Source organism: Athene noctua, chromosome 3, assembly GCF_965140245.1.
Source record: "Athene noctua chromosome 3, bAthNoc1.hap1.1, whole genome shotgun sequence".
Classification (NCBI taxonomy): domain Eukaryota; kingdom Metazoa; phylum Chordata; class Aves; order Strigiformes; family Strigidae; genus Athene; species Athene noctua.
In genome coordinates, this window is record NC_134039.1 from 71,011,042 (window position 1) to 71,034,370 (window position 23,329).

The 23,329-nt window shown below is 37.4% G+C and overlaps 1 protein-coding gene across 2 annotated transcripts in view; it reads right to left on the minus strand.

Annotated features, from left to right (window-relative positions):
* Window positions 1–2,991: 2,991 nt before the first annotated feature.
* The window catches only part of GRAMD4 (GRAM domain containing 4), an 81,038-nt gene continuing 60,700 nt past the window's right edge, over window positions 2,992–23,329 (minus strand). Inside the window, exons 8-20 of one of the 2 annotated variants that reach the window (XM_074903264.1) lie at window positions 21,365–21,456; window positions 19,799–19,890; window positions 18,736–18,784; window positions 17,868–17,939; window positions 16,918–16,961; window positions 16,715–16,824; window positions 15,333–15,487; window positions 11,989–12,006; window positions 11,292–11,439; window positions 10,729–10,822; window positions 9,564–9,648; window positions 7,844–7,912; window positions 2,992–6,852 (exon numbers count right to left, since the gene is read on the minus strand). In XM_074903264.1, coding sequence (XP_074759365.1) covers window positions 6,751–6,852; window positions 7,844–7,912; window positions 9,564–9,648; window positions 10,729–10,822; window positions 11,292–11,439; window positions 11,989–12,006; window positions 15,333–15,487; window positions 16,715–16,824; window positions 16,918–16,961; window positions 17,868–17,939; window positions 18,736–18,784; window positions 19,799–19,890; window positions 21,365–21,456 — 1,130 coding nt within the window. In that variant the 3' untranslated portion in view covers window positions 2,992–6,750. The remainder of the gene's footprint in view (window positions 6,853–7,843; window positions 7,913–9,563; window positions 9,649–10,728; window positions 10,823–11,291; window positions 11,440–11,988; window positions 12,007–15,332; window positions 15,488–16,714; window positions 16,825–16,917; window positions 16,962–17,867; window positions 17,940–18,735; window positions 18,785–19,798; window positions 19,891–21,364; window positions 21,457–23,329) is intronic. The other variant, XM_074903265.1, reaches the window with a different exon arrangement.

The window sequence follows — 23,329 nt, forward strand, 5'->3', positions numbered from 1 at the left end:
AACACTGAATATAGTTGATTTACAGACATTATACTAGGAGCACTCTTTCCCAAATACTGATCTGACCTAAAAAAATAGAGAGAGGATTTTCAGAAGGTCTTACTGACTTAGCTGTGAGAGGTTAAAAGTTCAACCCTGTGCTCAAGCACCGCATGCAGATGCCTATGCAAATCCTGGCTTTAGTTCAGTCCTTCCCAAACACCGTTTTGCAGCAGGCAGCTATTTCTACATTTATTTCTCAACAGACATGTTTTGTTTGACATAAGCCTGCACCGGTAAAAAAACTGGCTTTGTCAAGAAGAGACTGTCCACTTTGAAGAGCTCGCTCAACGGTTTCAAGCAGCATCATCTCCCTTCAATTGTGCGGGTCATCAGGAGCAAAGACATGACATGTCAGCATGAGAAAACAGAAGCCACTGAGTAATCTAAACCAGCAGAGATAGTAATTTAGCTCCAATTTACAGACAAAGGAAGATGTAACAGGTGCGAGGCAGCTTTAGTGAACTTGTGACATGTTCATCAGGACATGGTCAGTCAGTATTTCTAAATAATCAGGACTGAAAGTATGAGGGTATTTTTGTCAGAGGAAGAAAACTGGAACAATACAGCAAAAACACCCAGTTAAGAGGAAACAGAGGAAAGCTCTCAATTCAAAACCCAAGTAGTCACAGAGACAGCAAACAACTTCTCTTCAGACATAATTCAGCTTGAACTTTCAGCTAGACTGTAAGGCAAAAGCCAGCCACAAATTACTAAATGAAGTGAGGATAAAGAGACGTTTCTGGTCTAAGCATGCAAGTGCTAGTAGGATTTTATCCATTCACATGAGATCATCCAGAGATGAAATAAAGAGCAGGGGATAAATAAAAAGGGATGCAGTAGGCCAAATGGGCCAAGTGGTTTTGGAAGAAGGTTTGTGTATGCACGAGATAAAGCAAGAAAGAAAACAATGGAAAACAAATACAGAGGATTAGGGGAGGGTGAAGTGTAAGGCAGAAGCTATAAACAAATCTGGTATTTAATAGAAAAGCATAGTGAAAAAGGATGACTGAAGGAAATAATTCTCCAAATGTGACTATTTTCCACAGAAATTGGAAAAGATAGAGCTTCAGTGGAGGATGCAAAAGCAGAGATTTTGCCTAATTCACATTTCAAATAGGCTGTGAAGCTCACAAGGTATGGAGAAGACCAGCTATTTAAACACAGAAACAGGTATTTACCTTCCCCCCTCATCTCTGTCTCCCAACCAAATCCAACCTAGTCAAACAGAGCATCACTTCAGGCTAAGCATTTCAAAGATATGTTCACAACAACTACATCCTCGAGGCACTGCATTAAGCCAACTTAACTTTTAGAACATCCACAGCCCAGTGAGGACACTGTTGCTGCAAGGAACTGTTCCTTTTGCAATGCCAACTTCCCAACACAGAACAGGAACCCCTCACATCTTCAATACTTTTTACTCATGATGTAGGAAAAATATTTGAAGGTCTGAGATGAGCTAATAATTCATGGGTAAAACATTTAGCTTATCCTAAAACTGTCTAAATAGAAATATAGTGAATCCAGGGATTCAGTAGAACTCAAAGTTTACTTAAAAGTAACAGCAAAGAACCCCCTCCACTTCTGCAAGTTGAATGCTGTAACTTTACTGTCCTTTACCATTAGCCCAGGTACTGTACAAGGCCATGCTTTTACCTGCTCCTATGCATTAAGCCAGTGTGTGCTGGTGATACCCTGCGGACTGCCACCAGCATGCCTCCTTTCCTTGCACAGGCATTAGGGTTACACCAAGAGCACATAAACAGCTCATTCAATTCACTTCTGTTATTTTCATGTGATACTAAAACAAGTGAGAAAGCAAGTGGCATTTTCAGGACGAACCATCCCCTCCTCCCAAGTACCATGCAGTCTACAGCTGAAACGAGACTCCCAGGCTCCACACTCCCTTCCATGAGGCTTCAGAGGCAGGCAGGGTTGAATCCAATCTCTGTGAGTACTGCTGGAGATGCAACTTATCTTGTACAAATGTTTAATGAAAAATGCATTAAAGTAATAGAAGTGTGAAGTTAAGTATTGTCAGAACACATAAAATACCACCTTAAAAGCACCACTGCATTGCCAGATGCATTGCTGCTATCATGGGAAAACTAAATATTGAAATAAACAGAGCAGCACACATTCAGGACCAGAGGATCTGTCACAGACTGATCTATTTCAGCTGAGCAAAACACAGAGAGGAGTATTGTAGAGGCAAACAAATAGGTCTGGATTAGATGACGGGGCAGCTCACTCCTGGTATTACATCCCTAATGGCAGACAAAGGCCTGTGTACCCAGTGAAAGCCAGCGCTGGGCAGCGAGCCTCCCTGGCAGACACCACGGGCAAAGAAGCCCTGCCATTTATCCCCAGCAGCGTTACAGGTTGCACAGAAGCATAACCAAAGGCTCAGCAATTCAGTACATGTTGGTGTGACCGCAGATGCTGCAGAAGAACAGCCATATCTGGATGTGAAACGCTTCTGCTGAGCACACCTGCAAACCTCTGGGGTGGAAAAGGGCTTATCCTTGCTTCCAGTGCTCATCTGCAGCACAGTCTGCAGCTATTTGTTTCACAGAGGAGCTCTGACAGATATGACTTATGAACAGCCTCATGTCACTCACGCCCTCCTGCAGTAGCAGCATCTTAGAAATCACTGGTTGCTTTTTCATCCCTTAAATTAACTGTATGATTACAAAGTGACAGATGTACTTACAAAGATCTAACCAAAAATATACATACACACTCCAACACATTAACAGGATTATTTAAAATAAAAACATGTTCCTTGGGCTTCAAAAGCAGGGAGAAACAAAATTCACCTCCCTCCCTCTCAGTAAAGGCCTTGAGGTGGCTATGAATCTGCCAAAAAGCACTAACTCACCTTGCTCCAAGAAATAAGGTGTAGTTTTGATAGCTAAGTTATTAAAGTTTGTAAAAAGCATTAGCACAAAGCATTTTTAGGTTTATTTAAATAAAAATTATAATTTATACAAGACTTTTTAAACAAACAAGATTTTCTTAAAAAATGTACAGGGCAAATCATTTCATTATTTCAGTTCTTCATACAGTATAAGTCTTTTGTCAAACAAAAGTTACACTGATAATGAATTATTTACAACTTCAAAATATAGACTCAAACTTCAGACATAAAAATTTTAACATCCATTATACTTCAATGATTAGTAGAAATTAAACATCTGCGAAAATGTACAGAATTCAATAAAAACTACCAGTGTTTTTAATACAAGTTTAAGTAGCCAAAAAAAAGTACATCCTTTCATCTCTTCACGATTGGCTAAAATCTCTTTTCTCTTTGTCTGCAGAAACAAGGGTAGGGTTTTGCTGCTGGCGTCCTGTGTGATGTTGCTACTAATAAATAGCTTGTTTCATTCAATCTTGCCTCACAAAAGCTACAGTGCACAGAAAGGCATGATTTCATATTTCAGCTTTTTTTGCCTTTTGAATTTAATTGGTCACCGATAAAGAATTAAAGCAGTCAGTTTTCATATCCCTTTTTTCTTCTCTTTAAAAGGGACTCAAACTAACTAATGCACTTCTAAAGAAGTTAAATCCAATTACACGTGAATGATCCAGCAATGAACCACAGACATCAACAGAATTGCAAATATAAACAGCAAACAGACAGACAGAATGACAAGAAAATCACTTTCTGCTATTAGAAAGTAGCACTTTACATTAAGTGGTACGACTTAGCCTGTTACTGAAGTACAACAGGCTATACTGCAAAACTATGAAGAAAGATTGGACTTTAAGGTGAGAGCTTCAGTGTAATTATACAAGTATATATTTACTCACTGTCCATCCCCTCCTGACCTCCAAACTTGGGAGGACGTAGCAGAAGGAAAAGCATGAGTAAACACACCAAAGTTACCTTCTAGCTTCTCTGAAGTCACATATGCCACAGGAGCAGTTACGTAGCGGGAACCTGGACAACCCAATGTAAAGTGAACTTTGCAAAATATATACACGTTTGTCAGTTATATTACAACTCTATTTTTTTAAAAAAATCCAGTCTGTTTTCTGTATCTTAGAATGAAACAGTGTTGCATTGCAGTTTGCACTAGGTTTACTGCTTTAAGAATCACTTTTTAAATTCACACTGTTAAAGTGCGGATTAATTTCAAACATCAACATATAAGAAGTTTCTAATTCCTTTGTCCAGAAAAAAAATTTAAGAGCATACTGTACACAAGGCATTCCAGTCTGGGAAAAGGATAACGATTTCTCTTCTCCCTCTCCGAAGCCTAGGTATAGTTAACTGCCCTGGCACCATCAGCATAGGATCTATAGCTTCTCCAGAAACCAGAATCTAGGACAACCCTATATACTAGGGTCAACCAGTGAAGGGTGGGAGGGGAAGGAGGTAATAAGTGCAAGTTACCTACTGAAACTGCTGTTATGATCAGAGTGAAGGTATAAATTACACTTGAAAAATGATACAAAAATAAGAAAAAGAGCATGCTCTCTGTAAAAAATATAGTTTTCTGTTTCTTCAAAAAAAAAAGGATAACCTTAAACATACCCAAGGGATTTTTTTCTTAAGACAAAATGAATGAATCTGATTAAGATTTATATAACATTAAGCGATTTTAATGCCTATTTGTTAGCCACACTTACTATTCAAGGAAGCTTCTAGAAAGGAAAGCCAAATGATAATTACAATTACAATTGCAATTACAAAAAGAGATTAATTGATTTTAAAGTAGGTTTGATGAGAAAAATTTAAGATCAAGGATTTTTATTTAAACATAAAACCTGCATGTGTAAAGTGAATAAACCATAAACTGTCAAGCTACAACTGTATTAGATGGTGGCAAAATGGATTTCCCACCAGCTTCACTTATGTCTTAAGTTTTCAGGCCCTGAGTTACACCATAACTAAAGAGGTGTTAGAAAAGCACCCCTTTTTCAGGTCACATAAAGACATGTTCAAGTGCTACTCTGAAGGGAGAACTCAAAAATAGCCTTTTAGCCATTACAGGGGATTCTCATGCATTCTTGTTCACATTTCCACTGAGGGCACAGAGTTTTACCCCGTCAGTGTTTCACTTTACTCAACCAAATCAGAGTATTCAACAGTATTTCTTCATATGAAGTCCATATTAAGTTCTTCATATCATACCTCTTCATGGCCAGACTGAAAAGGGTTTGTACAGTTTGACTGCCACTTTCTTCATTACTGCTGCATTTGTTGAGAGACCTAAAAACTGTACTAAGAGTTAAACACCCTTTGGTGTTTGTCTCCCCTCTCCCTTCTTAATTTTACTCCCTTCCCTATACAGAAAGAAAAATCTTGCTTAAAAAAGAAAAAAAAAAAAGGGACAAAAAAATAAAAAAATCCATGAAATTAAGTCCCATTTTAACATAAGAATTTGAATCTGCATTGCTTTTTTTGGGGACATTCATATAATGTCTGGAGACATCCATACTACTCACTGGAAGGCTTGGCGTAACTCCTACTGTGCTTTCATGAAAATGCAAATAAAAATCTAAACCTCTCAGATGGGTGCTATTATATAGAGTATAAAAGCTTTCTAATATTAGAGACAAAGGTCAATATGTGCTTTGCTGCTAGAAAGGTCTGAGAGAGTTTAGAGGAGGAGCACAGCCTTCCTGTTTTACCTGGCAGTTGGGTTTAACTGTTACTAAAAATTAATTTTGGAAGGGGAAAGAAAGTCCCTCAAATTATGCTTTGAAAAGGAACTACTGCTTTCAGCTTCTCTATTATAGTGTTATTTTATTATAAGGTAACTCAAGAGAAAAGTCAAATTAAAAAAAAAAGTCACATCTTAGTTTAATTATTTCCACCTCCTCCAACACAAAAGCCTTCAAGTCTTTAATACATTAACATACAAACACCTTGTACATACAACATGTGCAATAGCTGAGCCCTTCTATGACAATTATCTACAGAAATACAAATATATGATGCCTAACATTTTAGGAAAAACATTTTGGTGCCCTCTTTTATAAAAAGTATCTGCCTGCCTTTCTTCCTCTTACTTTGGTTAATTAGGAAAGGAAGATACAGTTACAAACTTTCTCCTCCAATTCACTGTACAAGCAATTTAAATGTCTATGCAGGAAAAACTGAACCTAACCAAACTGCTAAAATATCCTTCTGCAATGCAAGAATTAGCAAGGAGTTAAGTGCAGTTATAAATACTGAAATGCTAAGATGAGAATACTTCCTTGGTGTTGCTATCAGTTTTAATAAAGAACCCAATTTAAAAGTTTGAGCTGAAGAAAGAGACTTCAGGCTGCTGCAGTCATCATTCTCACATCTTGGGAAAAATAACTAAGATAAAGGGACAAATGTATCCCTAGTGATATCAGCAGAGCTAAAGGGATCAATCTGTTTCACTTTGTTATTTGGTGAGTTCTCCAAGTATCTTCCCAGCTTTTAATGTCAGTAAATAAACATTAAAAGTGCTTAATGTGCAAGGCTAATAGTGATGATAGCACTTTCACTGTTTTGTTTCATTTTGTTTTTTTTTTTTCTTTTTTTACAAAAACCTTAAAAACAAACATGAAGGCATATATAAAATACACTTGATTTATGTAACAGATAGAATATAAACCACCAGACAAGAAAAATTATTGCAAAATAGATGAGGATGTTCATTTTTTTTCACTACCAAGTTGTTAAAATAAGAAAATTTCCTTTAGATCTTCTAAGATAAGATACTAGCTCTCGCTGCTTGATGATGCAGAGGTTATTTTTACATATTGGTTGAAAATTGTCTCAAAAGCTTCATCTCTGTGAACCATGGCACCAAACACCAAAGGCTAAATGACAGAAAAAAAGATCATGTCAGTCTGGAAATGAAAAATCTTCCTCTAGGTATAGTTTTGGCCAAATCAATAGGAACAGGAGATGAACTGTATTCAAAGTGCATTAATAAAGCCATAAGAATCTTTCTCTCCACTAAATCCTTGGATCTGTGACAGAATTTCTAAGATTTTTTTCACTTCTGCATCTGCCTCTTTAAACAACTATGGAATAAAATGCAACTGCACAGAGTAGTAGCAACAGAGAATGCTTCAACACTCTTCCCTCTCTATCCACTCAGTGCATGATGATTTCATGATTGACCTCTGCCTTCATTAAAGATTTTTAGAAATCTCTATCAATGCCTCTTTGTTTCATTTCATAGAATATTTATTTAGGTAGATAAACATTTTAAACCTTGTAATTGAGAAGTACTTCTCATTATCAAACAACAAGTAGAAAGCCTGGTACAATAGTTGTCTGACTTGGAGAAAAGTTATTCATAGGTGATTAGTTTAAAACAAGGTTCAGTCATACATAAGAAAAGCTTCAGTCACACAAAGCATATCTGAAGCTTAGAGAAGCTTAAATCTTTAGCACTGTAAGACTGAAATAGAAAAAACGCATCTGAGGGTCAGGCCACTCCACCCCAAAGCCTCCTCACCCACTGATACTCTCAAGCCATCAGCTTTTTGTTTCAGACTGCACTGCACAGCAGCCCCCATGCTCCTGATAAAGGATGCTGGAACAGTCAATGGAGGTATGAAATAATGAAGCAAATCTTTCTGAAGTGTTAAATAGTCCAGATGCAGTAGAACAAGATAAATTAAAATTCTGAAGCCAAATATAATGAATAATAGAAAACTGAACTAAAAAAAAAACCAAACAAAACAACAAACCAACCCACTGGCATAAGGAAAAAATAAGTCTTTATGCTGATGCTAGCCAGAGAAGGAAGACAAAGACACGAAGTCAAGGATAGCAATGCAGATACAGCCAGCTACTTACTTTTTGTGTAGATGGTGTTGATACAGCAATACCCATCCCTGATCCCGGGAGAACAGAGAGCACTTTATACTAAAAAGAAAAAAAAAAATAGACCAAAGGTATCTTACATACTGATTAATTGCAAAATGTGCTGAGAAGGTTACATGACTTGTCACTGGTGTATCCTCCCATCCACAACTATAAGACCTCTATTAAAAACAAGAAGAGGCCAGATGCTGTTCTTTGACCCCAGAGTCATTGGGTACAGTGAGAACCTGCCTCTCCTCTTCCTCCTACGCGTGGTGGCAGCACCCAGCCTGCCTGCTGGAACCAGCCCCAAACCAAGCACTCTGGAAGCGCTGCGGTGTGCGAGAGCTGGCCCAGCCGCAGCGCCAGGGGCCACGCTGGCACCTGCACAGTGCATCCCGGCCCTGTGTGTATATACATACCCAACAGTGTGCTTGTGGGTATCACCTACAGGTTTCCCTAGATGTAACATTCAACCACTGTTTAAAGGAGCAGCAAGCAGACCAGAAAAAGCTTCTTTTTTCAAAATTAAATAGACAAACAGGGTATGTATAGGCTCTTTTGATTTTGTTGTTTTGGTTTGTTTTTTTAAAGAAAGTCTGTAATGCTAAGAAGGAATACAGTGGCTGAATTGGGGAATATTCCCAAGGGGGAAGAGACCCCAAGTCTGGTCTGTGTTTCCCACCCCCAAATAAAACCAGGCAGAGTACATTTTTATGCTTGGCTGCATGATCCTTGTCTCTTCTTCATTAAAAAAACTACACAGATGCAAAAGGATCTTTATGACAGTAAAGACCTACTAAACAACAAGCCAGCATTAATTCAAGTATGATGTTTAAAATCTATCAACATGAATTATTAATTTGAATAGCAGTGTTCAAGTTATGTGTAAGTTGTCTGCTTTATAGAATGTGATATAAATAGAAGGGACTTATTTGAAAATCTGGAGGTACTTAAGCAGTAAACGCTGGGCTGAGGTGTTTCTTTGCACAGCATGACTGAGTGTGGCACTCACAGCCACAGCATGCAGCAGTAAGCAGCCGTGTCTGTGTTTAAAGAGTAGGACAAGTTCAGAGAGGGTAACAAAGTAACATTAAAAACAATACAGTGATGCAAGGCACCAATAAAGCCATTGGTGACTGCAGGCTAATAAAACTCAACCAGAGGAAGGATTCCATTGTACTTGCCATGCTTCCAACCATCCTCCTCTTGACTCTGTTAGTGATGGGATCCCAACTAGATGAAACTCCAGTCTGATCCAGTTTGGCTATTCTAATGATCTACCTCTCTCCACTGACAATAATCACACATACTTCTGAGGCATCTGCTCTTAAGATGGTGCCATCTACTGATATCAACACCCAAACTGAAGTTAGTACTACACAACTCCTGTTAACAATAAATCTTAAAGCCTGCACAGCTCTAGTCAGTAGAGGAGTTAAGAAACAACACAACATTAATTTTAAAATAATTCAGGAGCATAAGGGTTTACTAAACTACTTTGGTTTTATGTTCACATTTGAGTTTGCTTGTGCTGAGCCCAAATGGCTAAACAAGCAGTTCTGGGCAATATTCTTCACGAAATATTTATATTTTACTTATAAAAATTAACAATGGTATGCTTTTTCAAAATAACATAAGAAAAAAGGCAAGTTAGGACTACCTGAACAGAAAACCAGCTTTGTTACCTATTTGAAACACAAACTAGACATACCTTCTGAATATCTGTTATATCCGTTAACTTTATAACTTTATTTCTTTTAGATGAGCCGGATTTGGAGCTTTCAAAGCACAAGTAACTAAAGAGAAGGAAAGAAAATGCTCATTTTGATACAGTATTCTAAAACAAGGCTCTCAATATCCCTCCTTTCACTTCTAAAGTTTGAAACCTCATAGGTTAAAATCAGCTTCAAAAAAAAGAAAAAGGTACACAATACACAATTCAGTTATTGTTTGTAATTTAGAGCAAACATTCATAAATTCTAGCAACTGGCTAACATGTCTGAAAGCCCAGCACATACGGTATGCACACGCACACAAAACCCCCTTGTATTTATATTACTTCACTGAATGTTTAAATGTGACAAGCATTTTAAAGACACTGGAAGCACATATATCCTTAAACAGCTGAAATACCAAATCTCAAAAGGCTTATAAATCTTTTACCATCCTAAAAGAAGATTAATGGAAAATGCTGAGTTTGGTTTCATGTTATTGTGATGCTGACAAAAGCTCAGATTTCTAACCGCTGAAGAGTGCTCTCCATCATTAGGTGATGCTGCATACAGATGAGCTTTATTTCCATTCATTATACTCCAAAGGAATTTCAGTGCAAGACCCAAACAGCAGTGACCATAGTTATTCAACCCTGGAAGGCTGGCGGGTAAGTAAGGATTAAAAAAAAATATAATAATCAAGTACTAGTTTTGAAACCAAGGCTTGAATTTCTATTTTCTTTTTGTTGACCATTGTTTCAAGGAAGCTATACATTCAATTTGCTTTAAAAAAAGAAACTAAGAGCATCTGCCAATCAATCAAGGATCACAACTCTCCAAATACACTTAGCTTTTAGCTTTCTTTTTTAGTATACATATAGTTAGTATGTTAGACACATCAAGAACTGCAGCTACAAAACACCTGACTATACAGAGCTACCCTCCATTCCTACGCAAGCCTTTCCAAGCCAGAATCACATTTGTTAAGCATTACCACACCCCAGATTCAGCACACCCTCTCCTATAGCGCTTTCTTGAGGTTTTAAAGCACCATGAAAAGGCATTTTTGTTTCAAAAAACCATTAAAGGATTACTTTTAGATTTAAATTTTTCAAAGTCTGTTGCATTTTCCTCCTAAGAAATGTGTGGAGTGCAATGACTCACTTTTCTGTGACATAAAGAACTCCATTCCTGATGTAGTCTGTCGGCATCTTCCTGTCTCTGTTAATCAAGCAACAGCGCCAGCCATTTTCACACACTGAAAAAGTCATAACAAAAAATTTTACTTTAAGAAAGACAGACACAGGCATTGCGCCCAACAATTTCCTTATAAACCAGAGGAAAACACTGAAAATTCAAACTTCAGATACCTAAAACTAGAAGTCTTTACAAAGGAAAGCCTAAATAAGGTGTTCTTAGACATCATAACATCTGGTTTAACACTGTTTTTTAAAAAAAAATCCAAAACACCTCACCTACACAATTATTCCCTTTAACTTGACTATTCCATTTGCATTAACACAAAAGGCACACTAGGCTGTGCATTCTTTCAAAGAACTGCAAGGATGTGGCATGAAGAGACTGTCTTCTGTTCATCCTAATTTAAAGTGAGTCTTTTTAGTCAAAAGCTTATACTTGTACATTGTACAGAAAGGGAATTCAACTTTAAAATATCCTTGACTTCTCAGAAAATACTCTACTAATGCAGCCTTCCTCTTGTGAAATACCTGCCAAAGGACGCTCATTTTCTGACAGGTTAAAAACTTCATGGAAATTCCCCCTCTTGGTGGTATGAAAACGACTTGTGTCTTCATCTTTGCTTATTCCAGTTGGGGCACTTGAGCCCACATAACTTCTGGATGCTGCTGTTTGAAGCTGCAGAAAAATAAATACAATTCCAAAACTTAAACAGCAACATTTAAGATGCGCTTTTAAAGAGAACTTGGCTAACTACTCTTCCTAAAATAAAAAGTCTGTAATGCAGTAATTTTCATTAATTACTTCAGCAAAGTTAACTCTGGACTACCGCACTACACTACTGCTAAAACTCTAATGTGCAATCTCAACATAACCTTTCAAAGTGTTGCTCTTTGATGGACACCCTTTGCTATGGTGAAAGCACACGGTGCTAAATGCATCTGTCTTAAAATACAACTTTTCTACAGTAAATAGTATATCAGATTAGATACAGCTAAGTCACTGCACACAGATCCAATTATTATACTAGTAGGACTACTAGCAGTTAATATATTATCAGTACTTGGCTTGTCTTCCAAAGACAGACCAAACACAAAATATTATTGCACAAAATAAGTTTAAAAACAAAAAAGAGCAAACAAAGAAAAAGCCACGCAAAACTGCATACGCTCATTATGAATACAAATGCTGAAATTGAAAGGAAGTTTTGCACGCTAGGATCCATACCTTTTCATGCCCTGACAGCTAGCAGGAAAAGAAATAAACAGCACAAATGTGACAGTGACAAAAGAAAAAAAGTGAAGTCTATTTAGCAGTATAATACACAGAATAAAACATGAACTGAGTGACACTGCAAGATCTTGCTCACAAACCAAGACTACACACAATTGAATGCAATTTAAAAAAGAAGTTATCAGTGGTTAGAGCACACCAATTTATTCAAGCTGCATTAGAGCCGTTGATCTTTGCTTTGAAGTTGCACTAAATTTTGAGAGTGTTGACGTGTGAAATAAAATCAGACTGGTTGTCAGCATCCTTGGGAGTGGGAAAAAGGTAGCATGGAGTTCTCAAAACCAAAGTATTTGAGCAAAATCTACTTTTAAACAGAGCTCCTGAACCACTGGAGACTGCCCTAGCAAACAAGCCTTGCTTCTGGAAGGACAGCAGACAGTTTCTTCTGGAACATCTGCGTTTCCTTTTTCATCTTGGTTAGGCACCGCATGATTACAAAGGCTGGCTTTTGTCATCAAAGCATTAACAGCTCCGTTCTTAGCCCTACCATACTCATGTGGTTAAACAACTGGCAAACTGACAACATGAAAGCTCAGGACTAAGCCCTTCTGTAAAGGCCCGATGCTGTTGGAGGCCAACCAGACTTTGCTGCTTTTTTTTTTTTTTTTTTTTTTTTTTTTTTGCACATAAGTTGGCAGCACTCGACACTTCACAGGATTTAGCAATAACAAAAGAAATCCAAAGCAAATGAAAAAATGTGCACTGCATTTGCTGACTAGAAACCAGACTGACAAAACAGGCACAGCAGAGAGTATTTACCATCCAGCTTTTAGGGTAACTGTAATACAATGATGCCTCGGGGGAAAAGAATAAAGAAAGTTGACATGGAAAGCAAACGGTTGGTAACTGCACTACTGCTCCAGATATTGCCCTTCTGCGCTGCCCTTAGCAATGACTGAGCCCCTGGAACCAAGGAAAATATTTGCTTCTCCAACACTGTGTGCAAGTAAAGATCAGATCAATTTTTTGAAGCTTTCTTGGACAAGTTACTTGGCTCCATAGGCACGTAACCTGGTGATGTTCCATGGCCCAAAACAGTAAAAAGGTCAGGGCAAGATGTCTGATGTTTTTTGCACTGGAATGAGAATTACTCCTGCTCTCTGCTACCCCACTTCCTACCTACCCATTATATAAAGAGATTAAGAAAAGGTGTTTAAACTTTAGTACCACATTCCATCCAGTGGCTGAAGATGTGAGAAAGTTATGCCCTTACTTCTAGTCCTTCCTAACACAGGCAAATGTTTCATCTACCCTTAAAAACAGCAGCCAATTTATCCATAACCGCCCAGGCTTGAGACAACCTATGGTCGATTATTAAAAGCAAAGCATTAGCATCCAATATTGATAAGTCTTAAATCTAACTGGAAGTGATTGGATTTGGAATGCTGAAAGAGTCCTGACTGTCTAAAAATGTCACCAACAACCTAGAGGTAGGAATATCTTGAGGTATTCCTTTTCATTTGATCTGTCATCAGCTTTTGACATACAACGTTTACCCATCAGATACTGCTGTAAGGATTGTTCTCTAAGGACACAGGGTCGGAGTGGTCGTATAGGCAATGAATATTGCATTGTGTCTAGGTTTACAGTGTCTTGTATGCTATTTAATGCTAGATAGACAAAGCAAATACACATATGCTGGCACTACATGCTTCTCGCCTCTGCCTTTTCTGTGAAAAAAATGAAAAACCTATCTGCTTTTTACCTTTTTGTACAATAAACTATTTTTTATAATATAAGGTTGCCAGAAATCTCTCAAGGAGTAAGAAAGTTTGTCTAAAATTACTGAGACCAAGTTAATGATTTCAAAGACATTTGGAAGCAGATGATTCAGTCCTGCACATCCTTTCCAGACAGATAACCCAAGCCTGTCAAGTCAGACACCGTAGTACTAATAGCCTGGTCTACTTGTCAAAACTTAAGTCATAAGGAAAAACTAGAAGGGATAATTACTCTTTAAGTTTATGGATTCAAGTTCAGCAATTTAGAGCTTTTCCTCCTCTAAGGCAGATTAGAAAGTCCAAGTAAGAAGCTACCACAGCCACCACAGTATGTGAATGATAACCTGCAAGCTCAAGAGGTGCAGAAACTTCTAAGCCCATCTTCTGCAAGCAGGAGAAATACAGGCTATGGGTGCTCCGTCCATACAATCATCCACCTGTCTTGTCCCTTGGAAAATAGGAGCAAAAAGACTCACTTTCTGTCAGAGATCATCTTTCTCTTCTACGTCCTTCTGAAATACTCAGATCATGCTGCAGTTATTTCACAACCAATTGCATCATCACCCCCAGAACCCTGTATTTCTTTATCCTCCTTCACAGGTTAACAACTGAGGATTCATGTGTTTATCTCTCTTGCTCTACAGTTGTGTACCCAGGCTGAATTACTGTTAAGTGCTGCACATTTTAGCCAGGGAGTTTATGACAGTACTCAGATACTTCATGAATGCAATTAGATATTGTGACATTTTAAGCAAATGCTAAAATAGGATTAGACTGAAGTTTTATTACAACTGTTTTTATTTTTAGACTAATAAACATTAACAAATTCAGAGATATGGAAAAGCATGACTTGCTCTTCAGTTATTATGTCAGGCCTCAAAACAAATTACAAAGATGCACAAAACACAACACTTAAAGATTTAACTATAAGATTTTAACAAAAGAAAAACTTACTGTTGGAGTACCAACATTGGGAAAAATCATTTTTCACCACTATGTTAAAAGATCATCTAATACAAATAACCTTAAGACATAATGCCTAAATCTGTAAACTACTTTATTACCTCTGTTAATGCTTATCCCATTAGTAAGCTGGATATTATACTCAAGCCTTTTTTTATTTATTTTTTTAACTAACTGTTCTGCAATCTACACAAGCAGCTGAATTTCCACTGAAAAAGAATGCCTGAGAACAGAGAAAAGAAACACAAAAAGCAAAATTTTGACAATAAAATCACCCAGAATGTATGTTACAGAAATTTATATGAATATGGATGGTGGGATTTTTGTGCATTTAGTTTCATACGGTTTCCTTTACATATATATATATATATTTATATACACATTCTGATAATAGATTCCTTTCTTAGAAGAAAGAGAATCTATATAAAAACTCTGTGGATCGTGAAAATAATAAAAAAGAACTAACGTTGACTATTAGGATTTAATTAATCTTCCTTTTAATGTGCTCTAGTCACTGGGGAAAAGGGAAAGGAAGAAAGGGATCTGATTTTCAAATGTTTGGAACAGAAGGACAAAAAGATTTATTAGCCTTACCCGTCTCGACACTGTAGCATTAGATCTTTCTTTGAGCTGAGGATCTGTTGGGAGACTTGTCCAGATGATATAAGGAGTATCATACTTAGCTCTTAGTCTGGGGCATCGTTTGAAGATAAAATCAATAAGGAAAAACTTGATTCCAGCATAGAGTCCTGAAAAAAAGGTCACTTTAGTAGACATGTTGAAGCAGCATTAAGAACATCACTGTTTTGATCATGTTTTAACAACGAATGAAATGAAATTCTGTATCTTCAGTCACAGTACTAAACCATTCTCTTGGTTTAAATATTTTGATTCTTCTTCCAAAGGGAGGAAATTATCCTTCTTTTCCTCTGCTGCCCAGATTCCTTCCTCCCATTCCCAGTTCTTTCAAACCACTTATGTAGCTTCTTATGCAGAAAAACTTTAAAATAATTGAAACATACATTCCTTACTACCAGAAGCATTCTGAAAACATTATATACTTCCAGAACAGAAAACATGCCAAAGCATTCAACTCTGCAACTCCTTGCAAGAATTTAAATGGCAACAGAGGGCTCTCATGTACTACATTAAACTCTATCTTCCAGTCCAATATGTCCTCATCTATTTCCTTGCATTCTGCCAGATTAAAAAGGGCTTGAAATACTCTCTCAAAACAGATCTCTAAGAGTCAGAGTAAAAAAATAATTCCTCACACATCTAATTGAATTGCCACGTCAAGCAAACCTATGTTTATGTTCAAGCTAACACAGTTTGAAGTTCAGTGCCACTAGAAGTAATGCTCATTTGATCATATCATTACTTTAATGAAAAAAAAAAAAGAGAATTCTGGGTCCACAGGATGTGGCTTCATATGAGAAAACACAGTCTCATGCTGTAGTCAAAACCCTCTTTTCCCAATTCCCAGTTGAGAGTTTAAGTATCAGCAACTTCACCGATAGTAATCTGTTCATTTTGTACAGTGTATCCTCCAAGTTTTACAAGTAGCCCCATTAACCCTCTTTTTTTTTTTCCCAATCCTGTCATCTTTGTGCCTTCCATGTGGCCCCACATATTGAATTTGCAAGGATATACGAGTGGAAAAACATCCACAATACAGGAATTTCTGGAAACCTTAATGCCGACAGTCTAAAGACCTCTGCTAACAGCTCATTATCAACTTTACCTCTTCAAGAAGCGCATGCATTACCCAGTATTTTTCTACTATATTATCTATTCAGAGATGTTTTCTGAAATGCACATTGCAAACAATATCAAGCACAATGAAAACACTTTTAAAAACTACATTATTTTTTAATGCAGGGTTTTCTTTCTCAAAACTCTAAAATTCTTAGATCACACTCAGTTTTAACACATTAAGTCTAGACTGTAACAGGTCAATTATTTATTGCATTTACCCATTGCAAGCCCAATAATCCTGTAGGGCAAAAAGCAGGATGCAATGAAAGCTGCCCATAGTGTAATGTAGAGCTTCTGTGTTATTTCTGGCTGGACCCACATGAACAAGCTGAAAACAAAAAATTAAAATTTTATTACTAGTGTTCCAGACATTGGTCAAGTCTTCATTTTAGAGGAAAAAGACTCACATCAGATAACTTACTTTTTAATTTTTTCCAGTATATCTGCCATCTTGCCAAAAAGGTTCTGCATAAGAAGCAAGAAAATTAAAATGAAGTCCTGCATTATTTTGGTTTTTTGGTCCACATAACAGAAACCAGCAAAGTTATCTTACTCTGTTGTTAATAAGCATTAACCAGAAATGATTTTTTTAACTCATTTTTAGACATTTATATACTTCACAAATGAGTATATACAGAACAGAAGTAAACTTCATTTTCCCAATAAATTTCCAAAGTTGTTCATATAAACATATGCACCACCACCAGAAGGAAGGAGATGAGTGCAAGAGAAAGGTATGCTACCTTCAGCAGGGACACATCGTTAGACACAGCACAAGGCTGCAGTTCAATGGGAGGGTGGAGTCACTCAGCTGCTAAGGTAGTTCACACTGATGGGAGTTGGGAGAAAACCTTCCCTCACCCTCTCCCACACAAATAGCAGATTTCAGGGCTGTTGGGGGTGGTGGTGTTTAAAACAGACTATATCGGAGATGCTGTGCAAACTGTTGAATTAACACAGCTAAAGAGACAGTCGAAGGAACAGGGCCTTTTACACCAGTTTTGTGACTAGAAGGTCTGGGATATGGACCCATACTACATCACGTTGGTAAGATTCTACACTATCAGAAGGCTCATGTGCACATATGAGGGGGAAAACTGTCAGAAGCTGCTTCTGTTCCGCTTGAGATCTTGCTCAGAGCCATGACTGGAGAACTCTGACCAGTTCTCTGAAGCATCATACCATTCCAAAAGCTCCAGGCATCTTGTTGAGAGCTCTATTGATCATAAATAAAGAACCCTATGCAAGGAAAGCATGGCTTGTTTAAGCAATTGCTTTCAGATGCTGTATAACAAAATTCTTTGACCACTGGGATTATGAACCAACTTGTTCTAAGGAAGCAGCCAGCAATGTCCCAGAGCAACACAGTACCTGTGCCTTCTGAGCCACGTCTAGTACAAGCTGAAACTTTTCAGACACTGTCAGGTCCTCTTTTGGGGGTTCCTTGGGCAAGAAAGAGACAATCTATTAAATTTTCAGTTCAGCTAAAACTGGTATTTTACAAAATTCCTCATAACATCACGACCCTTCAGCATTCTTGGCTATAGTCCTCTCACTTGAAACAGTCTGTAAATTCACCAAGTTCCTTCCTTGTTTAAGATCTACTGTTTGTGTCTTTCATTGCTGGTTATCTTTAGCTATCACTGTTTTTCTTCCATGGCATATGCAAACATAGTCATATGAGTCTGTGAAAGACACAGTAAGTCTTTGGAGCAGCACGGTTGCAGTAGCTTTCAGTCTATGACCTACTTCTGGTCTAGCGTCTTTTTTTTTTTTTGTTAAACTGTACATCTATAACTTTACTTAAAAATCATCCTGGAAGCAAGGCCTCACTAGACTTAGTAAAAGGTTTGAAATTCAAAGAACCCCATCTTATATTAATACTTACAATATTTCCTGCTTAAAGCAGGATATGCAAATATTTATTTCAAAAATGTTACAGAGAAAACAGAATGCAAGGCTTCTTGAAGATCCCACAAGACCTAACTTGTCCCAAGCTGGCTTATTAACATCTATTCCAGAAATGTCATTCAAGTTTGGGACATTTTATGGTGAAACACCCAAACCTAGTGCTGCTAGTGAAGATTTCTAAATGTAAAGAGTAAGAAAAAAGGCTGCAGTGTCTTTATTTGCACCTCACTCTTCCTTCCTTTTACAACTACCCACATAAACACAGAGGAAAGTTTTGAAGGTGCAACTTTTAACACAGGCATATAAGTCAAACCAATCAATGGCCTACCATGGGTTCAGAAACTTCAGGCACAATGCTCCACTGTATTCTCCAACCCCTAGAAGTTATGGAAATAGTTAAAGAGAGCAAGTACTTCTTCTCCACCTGCCAACATGGATTATTTGTATGAGGTTAAAAAGTAGTTTTTTGCAACAAGCACTTATGGGTTAAAAAATAAAATAAAATAAAATATCCCCAAATCAAAAAGAACCCTAGTAAACACAAGTGGCCAACCACAGACAGCTTTAAAGGTATATACATTTTTTAAAAATTGTATTAGCTAGGTAGATACTATACAGAATCACTGCTTGCAGGTTTTACAACAAAAGGGAACTGTGTGCACAGAGTCAGTAATCAGGAAATATTTTTTCTTGGTTTTTTATGTGAACACAATTATATCAACTTACTCTGGAGTCTATTTGCTACTGGTAATTTTCAAACAGAGTGACAGACAGTAAGTATTAATTAAGAAATCAGAAATTTATTTTAAAATATGCACTTTAAGATCCACCCCAACATTTTCACCATTTTAAGGAGGAAAACACTATCAGGCTAAAAGAGCATTTGTAAAAGAGCCTCTCAGTAGAGAAAATAGGGGGTTTTTAATAAAAGAAAGACTTAATTTTTTAATAGAGACCAAATACACAAATGGAAGACACTTTGGATAAAGTATGTCAAGGGCCACTGAAAAAGGCAAAACTGCAATTTTAGGTGAAAATTATTCTCCAGTGAAAAGGAGCAGGGTTCAATATTTCAGGTGATACTTTCCAACTACCCTGACTACTGCAAAATATTTTTATTTTTTAATTTTAAAGTGTTGAGGCATTTTTCTGAGAACGTGCAGCACCATTTATGATGGCCCAAGACACAAGAAATGAAGATAATTCCTTAGAATAGTAGAAAATTATAGAAACCGAGCAACGAAATTAATGGTATAAGAGTTTGAATTTTATTTTGTTAAACTTAACTCACAATGTTAGAAAAGGTAACAGTTTACGACTCAGTGCAAGAATAATAAAACATCTTTCAAACAAAGCATTACAAGAGAATAATCTAGTATTTAAGCAAATACCTGGCTATGAGGTAATTTAGGGACAACCTCAAAATTGCTAAAAATAAGAACATAGGAATGGCCCAGCCATGCCATACAGCATTCATGTAAATCTGCAGATTAAGAAGAAAAAAAAGAAAAAAAAGAGAGATGTGGATTACAAACTGGGGTACAGTGAGTTGTATGAAACAGCATTTCTCACTGTACTGTTGGGTTCAGAACCACACAACTCAGATCACAAAAGTTAAGAAATTTTAGCCATCCCATGACAGACAACAGCATTGCATTTATGAATATAAAGTCAAAACTGTAAGATTGAACTAAAACTCCAGAGATGACTCTTAAATAGTCAACAGTTGCTTGAGAGAATGAGTATTTTCAACACTGCAATTACATGAAGTATAGAAAAAAAACAGTAAACATTAAAGTCTATGACCTCACCTATATCAGTGAAGCAATGGTATAGTAGAGGAGTTATAACAATTAGCCCCTTACAGGTCAACGGAATAAACTCTCGCTGTGTTATTTCAGGTCAACTAAATCCCAAATTTTTACCAAGCTTAACTGTAGGAAAACAGGTCTTATTTTACCTAACAAATAGAAACACAAAGTGCTTCAAAAGGTATTCTGTCCCCTTCCCAGCTTCTGAAAATACAGAGACTACTGCCTCCATGCTTAGGCTTTTTATTAATTTTTTATATACTAATTTTAATAATTACACGTTAGGTTTTTTACTAATAACTGCAAAATGAAGCCTTGCTCTGGCTCTGAGGTCCCAGAGGTTTCTGAAGAACAGCTGTAATTCCTTCTTTCAGCTTTTATCTGAAGAATGGGTTTGTCAGGAGAGACAGACACAGGGCACCAGGAAGGGGAAGTCTCCTCCTCAATACTCCTTCAGCTGTGCCATGCAAAACAGCATCAAATAAATAAGGCTCTATAACTTACAGGGAGGGATCATTTAATGAAAAGGTATGTGACTTTTTCATTAAACAGGTTCATTCAGCTACAACTATAGATAATAATTCAATTTGATATCATATTATTTCATATACACTGTGACCAGAAGAATTTAGATCATTTAATCACCAACTAGAAGGAAAACAAATCAAAACTTCACTAGTTATGTCACTTTGTGGCATGCAAGCCTCCTTACATAGTATGGGAACGCTTGAATTTAGCTCACAGACTTGAAGTTTACACATTATACTCAAATCAAGGTGTTTTGTCTCTCATCAGTAAGTACGATCCTAACAAATGGTAGAGAGCACTGACGGCAAACAAAAGCTTCTTATCAAACACAGCTTCTATCAGCATTTCAGCCCTAGACAACAAGAGATTTTGCAAAGGCTGAAGTAACCATCAAATTACAGGATTGGGAGACAGGAAACAAGAAATGAGAGAACAATGCCTGGATTGTTACAAGTTATTTTAACGGTTACAAAACTATGCTACAATAAATCCAGAATACACAATTCAAGTGGCTTTCAAATACAACTGAAGTGACTCAGATATGGCAGTTTTAATGAATTTCAGTAAATAATACATTTTAAAAGTTCTTACTACTTTTGGAGGAAAAAAATAACTTACAATAAAGGCAATAGCAGAAGTGTAGATAGAATACCAGTCTGATAAGGCAGAAAGATTCTTCACAAAATTAGTAACAGGTTTGGCACCTCTCTCTAAATAGAAACAGAAAAAACACAACTGTTAGAATTAGCTGGTACTTAAATCAGCAAATGACAAACAATCAAATTAGAAAATTAATAGGAATATTCAAAACATGTAGCGATAAAAGGCTTATGCAAATTAAGAAAAATGAAACCCATCAATATAACTGAACAACTAGCTAAGTAATGCATTGACAAAAACTGCTATTCAAGACAAAGGTTATGTCTAAACTCTGAAATACAGACAAAACCCACCAATACCTTCTATAAGGTTACCCTGATGCTGATAGCAGTTTGTTCTGAGCCCTGCTCATACTACCCCGAAGATCTCGCACCGGTCAGCTCATCCCACTGCAAAGCAAGGTAAATTAGCCTGACTGGAATCCAAGACACTGAGGAACAACTTGCTGCTACTTGAACAAGCTAGTTTAAAACCAGGCTAGATGTCTCTTAGCTACGTTTCTGCAGGAGTCTATCGATTTGTAGCACTTTGCTGCTTACTATTCTTAGCCAAGAGACACAGGACCTTGCTGCCTGGCTTGTCTCCCACCACTGCTCACCTTCGCTCTGGCAGTCATTGCATGGGAGACAAACCTGTGTTGGGAGAGGCGTCAGGCCCACCACGCTCAGACGCCCAGAGCCAGCGAGTCACAGCAAGAGGAGCTCTTCCTCAGCTCCCCGAATAAGACTTGTCCTTTACCCTTCCTACTCCTTTAAGCTCTTTTACCACTTGAACAAACTAGCTGGGAGACACAAGAAAACAGGAGAGGACTGCTGCAAGACGACCTTTACTCTCTCTGTTGGAATGCATGGGTTTTTGCTTTCCCTGCCAAGAAGACTGATGACTCCACAAGAAGGCTGATGACCCCAGAAGGACCCATTCTTGTTTGCAGTATAGCTCACAATTTTCAATGACTTTCGTCAAGAAAGCCTGTGACTTGCTGTCCTAGTTTGTTTGGCTTGAATTTCAGCTATCCTTGATACATTCCCTATGGGAAGTAATTAAACAACTAGGTCTAGATTTTCCTTGAGCATCAGCAGCACAACCAAAGCAGCAGATGAAGTAAGTGAAAGGGCATGCCTGAGGCACTGGAGGAGGCCACAGACTTGGGCACTACTCCACCATCCTACACCAAACCTGCTAGGAAGGTCAACACCTGGAAACCACTGGTGACAATGGGGGTACTGAGAGTTCTGAGTGGTTGTCAGGCACCCCTGGACAACAGGGATCTAGATTTTGTGGCTCACCAAGTGGAAATTAAAAAACACTCAAAGCTTAAGCTTAATACCGCTTTTTTTAAAGCTATTCTGATGGCAATGCACATCCACCACAGAGAACAGGTCATAAGTCTTCTCCCAAATGAAACTAGAATGAATACTAGTATTAGAACGAGGAGAACAAAACTGACCTTACATGGAGATTACAGACCCTTATTTCAACTTCACCTTCCCCCCTACAATAATTTAACAATTTGGACCACAAATCAGTCTTTTTTTTTTTTTTTTTCAAATTAGCAATTTTTTGCTGCACAGAACTTTTGGAGGGCTTAACTACTTTGTTTAACCCACCATCTTGCATCCTCCACCTTCCAAAATAGTTTATCAGCTATCCAAGAGAAAGAAATGCAAGACAAACTCAGGGTATGCATCATCCAACCCCTCCTTCTTTGAAAGCATAAGCTAATAGACTAGCAAGGAAATTACAAGCAGCTCAGACATAAGTGTATGAACACTGTTACTTCTGCCATTGAACAAATATCCTGTCCTCATTCATTACATGTTTACACATTTTAATTAACATTACACTTTTAGTTCAGAGATGCCCTATGTAATTCAAGATTCTACCACTGCTCCTCTAAGTTACTTTGCACTCCAAACACTAATT